Genomic DNA, 8,646 nt, shown 5'->3' with positions numbered 1-8,646 from the left:
CTCTCTCTCTCTGTCTGTCTCTCCCCCTGCAGGATTAACTGTTATGACGTGTTTGGGGCTCAGGCCCCGTTTGGAGGCTACAAGGCCTCCGGTAACGGCAGAGAGCTCGGAGAGTACGGCCTGGACAACTACACTGAAGTCAAAACGGTAAGTACTAAAAATATACAAGAGTTATTCTAGACTTATCAGATGAATCTGAACCTCTAGTATATGGCTCATGAAACAAAGCTAATTATAACTAAATCAGTAATGTGTGCATGAAATACAGTTCGCAGTCGTTCATTTTGAACTGACGTATGTTTCAGATAGCACTCCTGTCCAGTGTGGGTGTATTGGAATAAATAACAATAAAGTTGTCGCCATACCAGCATTTTAAACTTCTATACAATATTCTGTTATGCATTCTTGCTGTTAGCAGGGCTTCTTCTGGCTGGATCTTCCTCCCCGTTGTTCCATCTGTGCAGCTTTGCCTTGAAAATCTGATTGCTTGATTTATTTTTTCATATATAACTTTGGTGCTTTTGCATGTATGATTAGCAGAGATGGTAATGTTCAATATCCTGAGAGTAAATGTTCTTTTCGTGTGTGTGTGTGTGTGTGTGTGTGTGTGTGTGTGTGTGTGTGTGTGTGTGTGTGTGTGTGTGTGTGTGTGTGTGTGTGTGTGTGTGTGTGTGTGTGTGTGTGTGTGTGTGTGTGTGTGTGTGTGTGTGTGTGTGTGTGTGTCGTCAGGTGACCATCAAGGTGCCACAGAAGAATTCTTAGACCTCCGACTGCTCTCTGTCAGACCTTCATTTCAGCACGTAGGACCCCTTTCAGCTGTGGCCATGCACTGTCCACACTCGACATACCTTTATTTTTCCACCTGAATCAATGTAATCAAACTATGAAGACACAATCTGTTTTTCATTTATACATTTTCTTAATAAAGGCATTTGAAGCACTTAGCTTTCTTCGTCATCTTTCTGTTATTTACAGGAAATGTTAACATTTGCATTGCCTTAGCTGAGCTAGCCGTAGCTAACATGGCTGACGTTGGCGAGCGTATGCCCCATATAGACGGTGCTTGTATAGCAGCCTGTGCCTGGTGGATCTTCAGTAACGTGCGATACGTTTACCTGGTTGACTGCAATGTGGAGTTTTATATGATGCAGGCAAATATGTGATTTGCTTTAAAGTTGTTGCCTCCATATCTCTGTTAGGGATTTGTGTGATTGGTTATTGTGGCTAATGTTAAAGCCATGTGAACTCAGGCTAGCTCCATGGATTGGCACATGCATGGCGATGCATATGCATGCCGATGCATATGCCTCACCCACATAACACAAGGTCCAACCAAACATTATCCACAGTAACTTGTGAGCAGGGGTGAAGAGGTGGGTGTACGAAAACAAGACAGGCAGGCGTGGGCTTGGTCATAAGTTTATTATTCACCAACATGTCCACATGGATACAGAACACCACGCTCTGCTCCGGCCCTGACAGAGTCCGGCCTGGTTTCAAGTCCTCCATGTTCCATAAAAAGCAGTTTGGGAGTTCCAACAATCCACTTGACTGTTCATGGTCCTAGAGGTTTCTAGAAATGTTCCACAAACCTAGGATCTTTGAAATAAACGCTTGTAGTGTTTGAATCAGTTGTGATATAAGCCCCACCCTGGCACCAACCAGGCCCAGTCCCAGTCCCTCTCCGAGCCATGCCAGCTCGTGATAACGGTCACCGAAGCTGAGGAACTGGGGCTGTCTTGAAGCATTTCCTCTGAACTAACCAAATCAAAACTGACCCTGGGTGGTTGAGTAATGTTTTTCAAAAATTCTTGTACTTCTTCCTGCCTTTTTGTCTTCATTGCTCCAGTAAATTGACCCAAATGACGAGCTTTTTCAATTCCAGAAACAAAATCAGACTCACCAAGTAACCTGTCTCCAAAGATCGGGTCCCTGAACCCAGACTGGTCCGATTCTAACCCTCTGAGCAGTAGACTGTGAAGCATAGCACCATCTCAAAGAGCTCCTTTACCGTTTGGGTGCCCTTGCATCCCGTCAGGCTTGCTGTCCACTGACTTCTTGACAGACCTGACCTGTTCTGACCACAGCAGAGGGTCCGACTCATCAGACTCCAGCCTACTCTTTGCTGACTTGCTGACATCCGAAAAACCTGGGGGGTCCATTTCAAAGTCCTTGGTAACCGAATGTGTCCCTGCTAATATCTCAGGCCTATTGCCAAACGGACTCATGTTCACTTTGGGTTCCAGAGGAGAACCAAGTGTACTGGCACCAGGTGGCGCTCCAACATTATTTGGGGGAAAGCTTTCTGCTCTGATCGGAGCAGACGTGACACCGTGTCCTGTACTAGTAATAGGGACACCGCAACTCTTTGGATCACTGTCAGGGCACAGTGTAATGATGGGAATCACCGTTGTGGAAACATGTTCAGTAGAACCAGGATTACTTGTCTTATCATTACCTATATCAAAGCTTGGAAACTCTTTTGCAGTGATAGTGGGGGGACTATAAGGATCTCCTGAAGCATAAGTGCTACTGTTGTCACTGGACACATGGCTCCCAGAGAGGAGCTCCTCCCTGGTCTCCTCTGGTCCAGTCTGGCCAGACATGACCATGCCATCTGTTGCTAACTCTTCCAGCCTGCTGTCTGCCTCTTCCATAGGTACATCTTCTGTCTCACCTTCGTCCTGTCCTCTCTTTCCCGGCTGGCTGGCTGCAGCACTGTGCCTCCATTCAGTCTTCACAGCATTCTTCTCAGGAAGGGCTTCTTCATTCTCCTCTTCATGGCCAATCTGTGCCTCCTGTGGAAAAGTGTGGACTCCATGGTGTTCATACATTCTTTCACCCCTCTTCTCTTCATGATCCAGACTTTGTCTCTCCTCCTCTGCTTGAATAGACATCACCTACATCCTTGGTTTCTCTTTGTCCAGTGAGCCAGCCTGGACTGCTCACTGTGTTCCTGATAGCTGACCAAAGGACAATGTTAGATTATGTTATGCCAGAGATGGTGCAGGTTTTAGACAATATTGGTATTTAATTTATAATGGTGTCTTCATTTAAATGGACATCTGGATCCGAGCAGACTGCACCAGATTAGGTATTACAGAATGGCCTGTATGGATATTCAACAATATCATAGATAAATCATGTCCTATGTATAATGTGAGAGCCTCCACAGCTAATATTTTTCTTTTATTGTATATTATTACCCTGATGCATTTACTTATCTTCAGTTACCAGCTGGTGTGGTGCTAATTAAACCCCTCTCAACCATGCAGCCCTGAACCTCTCTAACATTACCTAGAGGAGCTGTATGCAGGGTTCAGACTTAACTTTGTGTCCACCAGCCAAAGGCCTAGTGCAGGGGTTTTTGAGCCAAGGACCCCTTAACTGAATGAGAGACTGAGCAGGGACCCCCTACTACACATTGTGGAAATTAAGTTGCATATAAGACTTTTTAATTAAAAAAGAAAAAGTTATGTGCCTGGTAATTTGAACAATAATTTGAAGGCTCCCCCTGCAATGACTCTGAGAACCCCTAAGGTTCCCGACCCCCTAGGGAATGTTCACATTTTACCAGCCAATCAATACACTACCACTATATTTTGCCTGGGGAGTGAAGCAAATCTACCAGCCACTTACTGGTTGTAGAAAAGGCCCCAAAGTTATGTTAGTGTAACAATTATTTAGTACACTTGACCAAGTTCACTCGGTGTGCCGCCAGAGCACCACTTAAGGCCACTTATTCCAAGTACGAAATGAAGAGCTGAGAGGTAGTTCCTTTTATGTTATTTATTTTCTCTTCTTCATTGTGAGGGTAATTCTGCGTGTGTGGTGTGTGTGTGTTTTTCTATAAGAGAGAAACAAATACAAATGAATAAAGATATGAATAACATTCATCCTCCTTAAGCCCTAATACATTACCATACATAAAGAAAACATAGTCAGAATTGACTACATATCTCTAACTCTAATAATGTAAACAGAGAATAAGGATCAAACACTTCTCATATGCCTTTCATTAAGTTACCGATAACATACACGGCACTTCCTGTCATCTATAATACAATGTAAAGCCTCCAACTAGCTAAACGGCCCGCTTTTATTGTGAAAACCCCGCCCGGAAGCTATGTTCGGGCCGAGCTAGCAAGCCCCGACAGAGAAGCCTCGACAGCGGCACACATAACAATTTTAACACTACTTACTCGTATTCTACACAACTACAAAGATGACAATCCTTACAAAAAGTGTTACAGTAGAAACGAGTTTAACAACACGTTACATATTTTGGCTCACGCCAGGTGAGCGCAGCTCGAAGCTAGCATGAATGAACGTGGCTATAATTAGCACAACGGTCACGTAGCGACCTCTTGAACCTTAACTATCATTCACGTTAAGTAACACAAATAACAGCTGGTTTAACAGAAAAATACTATCACGAGTTAGGTAGCAAAATAACTTACTCTTTTCATTTCGCCACACTCTTAAGGAAGGTGCCGCTCACACCTGCTCTCCAACTGACCGCCTAACTCTTTCATACTGCTTGTTAACGGTGACGTCAACTAAGTATACATACCAGCATGCACTTTGGCTTTTAAAGCACTGAATAAACGGGAGTAAACGTGAACATAAAGCCAATCTGGTCAGTGTACTAAATAATTGTTACACTAACATAACTTGGGGTTTTCTACAGCCGCCCCCGAATGTATGTATACATTGCTCATCATAAAGGCAACAAGTTCTATGGCTGGGGTGTAGTGGCAGGAGTGGACTGTCTCCATCTTCTCCAGAAGGTAGTGCAGGGAGGACAACCACCTAGCAACTGGCCGGTGTAGATTCTCTCCTTCACCTTTACATCAGCAGATCTGATGTACCCATCTGGGCTAGGATGAGTCTTGACCACTCTCCCAATGGGGCCAGAGGGCCCTTGGAAGGTGTGGATCAGCACATCATCACTACACAGTCCTCTTCAATATCAGCTGGTGTAGCCTGCCACTTCTGCGAGCTTGCAGACTCGGAATATAGAGCCGGATGAAACGGGCCCAAAGTGGTCTGCCAAAACTTGGGAGTGTTCCACGGCGGCGGCAGATGAGCTCACTTTCGGGTAGACTACCTGAGGTAGTGAAGCATCAGGCCGCCCCATGAGAAGAACATGGGAGTCACTGGATCTGGGTCACTGGCATCTGAAGACACATAACCCAGGGGCTTACTGTTGAGGATCCCTTCCACTCAATAGTACGGTACGAAGCACTTCTTCTGAAACAGGTTGAGCACCGACTGTGACATAGAGTGCGCTCTTAACCGATCGTATTTCCCTCTCCCACACCCCTCCAAAGTGTGGCTGCTGGGGGTTAAAGCGGAAGAGATCTCTGTGGTGCAAGAAGATGTTGCAGTTCGTTGGACTCAACGAAGGTCTCACGGAGTTCTCGCTCACCTCCCTTGAAGTTTGTCCCTGATCGGAGAACACTCTGCAGGCGTTCCTCTACGGCAATAAACCGACGAAGGGACATCAGAAAGGCGTCTGTATCAATAGAGGTAAGGAGGTCCATGTACAGCCCTAGTTGTGAGGCACTTGAAGATAATCCCCCATCTCTTTTCCCTGCGCCGCCCACTTTGTACTCAAATGGCCCAAAGCAGTCCATCCCTGTAGAATAGAAAGCAGCTTGAAAAGGCGCAGACGGGCTGATGGCAAGTCTGCCATTTTTGGTACTGCGTCTTGCCCTCCATCGCCGACAGTCAGTGCAGCTGTACTGAAGCGCCGGACAGCCTCACCGCCTCGCAGGATCCAAAAGGAGCGTCTAGTTCGGCAAACACCCGCTCGGACGGTGCGGAGTCGGTTGTCGGGGAGGGGGAGTCAAAGTCTTGGATCAAGCGTAGTCACTCGATGACCTGGTCTAAGATGACTGGATGAAGAGTGGTCAGTTCCAGGCCTTCTGCTCGACGTATGTCCTCAACTCGAATGAGCTCTCCCTTTCATCCAGCTCCGGACAGCATGCGAAGTCGACTGCTGCTGGGACTGGCTTACCAGCTTTCAGAAGGCTGTACTCCTGCTGAAAACTATCCCTCTGAGCCCTCTGAAGTATCAACTGTTAGCCTGGCGGTAGTCTTCAGCTGTGGGCTTATTTTATAGTTGGCCGCCCCATCAGCTCCCGCACTGTCTCTTCCAGCAGATCCTTCCAAGAACCGTATCGGCCCAAGTCTGAGTAGGCTGGCTTGGTGCAACTGTGGCGACCCCACAGAAGGTAGACTTGCGCATCTCTGAGTTATCTTCTGATTGTTCAACAGCGGGGTCCCTGGCCATGAGTCTGGATGTTCAGAGAGGAGGAGTCCCAGGGTCCATCTATTTGGCTGAACAAGCTCTCGGAGCGTCTTCCCTCGTGTTACTCATCAGCAGGGTTTCTTGCTGTATCAACGTATCTCCAGACGTGTCTGTCTGTCAGCTCCTGTATCTCGGCCACGCGGGTGCCCACAAAGACCTTGAATCGGCAGGACTCAGACCTCAGCCATGTCAGCACCGTTGTGGAATCAGACCAAAGGGTTGTCTGATCAATGTGGATGGTCAGCTCCTTCTTCAGCACCTGTGAGAGCTGTGCACCAGTAAGAGCAGCACAGAGTTCTAATCGGGGCATAGAGTGAAATCGCTTGGGACACTCTGAACGGGCCATCAGGAATGAAGATACACTTCACCGTATCTGTCAGTGGTCCGTAGGTACGCCACTGAGCCATACGCCTCTTCTGAGGCGTCGCAAAATACATGCACCTCTCTCTGAAGACCGGAGGTATCCACGTTCTTCGGCAAGTACGGTCGGGGCAGGGTTACTTGAGGTAAGACTTGAAGTTCTTCTTCCCAGTCTTTCCACTGCTGCAGAAGCTCCTCCGGTAGTAGTGGATCATCCCATCCCCTGTGTTTGTCCCAGAGGTGTCGGACAATTATCTTTGCTCTGGTGGTGTAAGGTAGAATGAACCCCAAGGGATCGTACTGACTCGCCAGCACCTTGTAGATATTACGCATCGTGGGGACACCGTACTCCACATGACGATGCTTGTAGCCAAGGTCATCGGTGTGGAAGAGCCAGCTTAGCCCTAGAGTAGATTCTGGGGTATCTGTCTTGTTCTGAGCCAGCCATAACTCAACACAAGCAGAGCAGCTTTCTTCTGGTAGGTGGCTTATTACCCCTGGTTCGTTGCTGGCCCACTGACGCAGATCAAAGCCTGCAGATGCAAGAATGGCTCGTAGTTTGTCGACAAGATGCCTTGCCTCAGCAATAGTGGGGACACTCTGGAGGCAATTATCCACATAAAAACATTTCTCAACTGAGATCCTCACCTCTTCATCTGGCTGGCTGCTATCAAAGATGTGGCTTGTAAAGCGAATGTGGCACGAGGGGCTACATGTTGTTCCAAACGGTGCCCTGCCACTCGTCACACAGGGGGTCCTTCTTGATGATGTCGCGCCAAAGAAATCTGAGCAGAGCACGGTCTTCTGGGAGGAGCGAACTTGGTGGAACATGCCTTTGATGTCTCCGCTAACTGCAACTGCATGTTCGCGGAATCTCAGCAGAACTCCCAGTAGTGATGCTCCTAAGGTCGGCCCAGGCAGTAGATGATTGTTGAGGTTCTGTCCACGATACTGATAGGAGCAGTTGAATACCAGCCTATTCTTGCCATTATGGCTCACCATATGGTGAGGGATATACCATTCCTCACGATCGGCAGCTGGAACTTCAGGTCCACACTTGATGACGGAGCCCGCCTTTATAAGTTTCTCCATCTCCACTTTGTAGGCTTCTGCCCGTGTAGGGTCTCTGGCCAGTCGCCTTTCTACACTTCGTAAACTAGGCATGACAGCTTCTTTAGCAGCTTGGAAGAGCGGCATGTCTCTCCGGCGGAGCAGTGGGGTGGCGTAACATAGAATGCCATCAACTTCCACCCTGATGGTTTTGGTCTCCAAGATGCTGATGGCCTCTTGGTCCTGCCTTGAACGAGTGACTAGTTTCTCGCTTCTGAATGGGACAGTGTCGACCTGCCATAATCTCTCAACATGTTTCATCAGCTCGCTCACCTGGGGTGCTACGGTTGTAAATAGACACTGCTGTGGTTGGGCGAGGTGACGGACTACACTTGCTGGACCCTGCAGTGTCCAGCCTAGTCTTGTGTGGATGGCAGCTGGCCCACCTGGAGGTCCCAATCTGACGGGTTCAATGGGAGTGACGAGATGGGGATGGTCACTCCCAATGAGAAGCAGGGGTTTGACATTTGTAAGGGTCCGTATAGGAAGGCCAGTGAGGTGTTTGTAGGTGTTCCGAAGTTGCTCCATGGGGTAAGTATGGGCAGCTAGTCCAATGCGAGCACTGGTGAATGCACCTTTAATCTTGAACTTGGTCTTTGGCTTTGACGGCGAAGAAATGGAGAAGGACACTGATGCACCACTGAGTGTCTGCACTTCCTCTCTAATCGTGCGGAGTGGTAGGTCTTCTTGAGTCCCCTGCACCCCTAGCTTTTCTGCAGCATCTGGCAACAACATAGTCCTCTCTGAGCCGTCATCAAGTATGGCATAGGTGTTGATTGATTGATCACCATGGTGGATGCGGACTTTGACCACTTTCAGAAGGACCCGACTGCCTTCAGTGGTGGCGGTCTAGCTATCGA

The 8,646-nt window shown here is 47.9% G+C and overlaps 2 protein-coding genes across 3 annotated transcripts in view; one reads left to right on the top strand and one right to left on the bottom strand.

The window, feature by feature from the left end:
- LOC116690601 (aldehyde dehydrogenase, mitochondrial) overlaps positions 1-944 on the top strand; it is a gene marked incomplete at its 5' end in the record, with an annotated part of 26,596 nt that extends 25,652 nt beyond the window's left edge. Inside the window, 2 exon segments of the mRNA XM_032517684.1 lie at positions 33-147; positions 730-944. Coding sequence (XP_032373575.1) covers positions 33-147; positions 730-762 — 148 coding nt within the window. The 3' untranslated portion in view covers positions 763-944.
- A 705-nt stretch (positions 945-1,649) lies between these two features.
- Positions 1,650-8,646, bottom strand: part of LOC116690606 (zona pellucida sperm-binding protein 3-like) — a 13,702-nt gene continuing 6,705 nt past the window's right edge. For both annotated transcript variants that reach the window (XM_032517692.1, XM_032517694.1), the window contains one exon: positions 1,650-2,963. In XM_032517692.1, coding sequence (XP_032373583.1) covers positions 1,995-2,897 — 903 coding nt within the window. In that variant the 5' untranslated portion in view covers positions 2,898-2,963 and the 3' untranslated portion in view covers positions 1,650-1,994. The remainder of the gene's footprint in view (positions 2,964-8,646) is intronic.

Source organism: Etheostoma spectabile, chromosome 6 (assembly GCF_008692095.1).
Source record: "Etheostoma spectabile isolate EspeVRDwgs_2016 chromosome 6, UIUC_Espe_1.0, whole genome shotgun sequence".
NCBI lineage: Eukaryota > Metazoa > Chordata > Actinopteri > Perciformes > Percidae > Etheostoma > Etheostoma spectabile.
The sequence above is the reverse complement of the archived record's forward strand: the minus strand, read 5'-3'. Positions and strand labels throughout refer to the sequence as shown.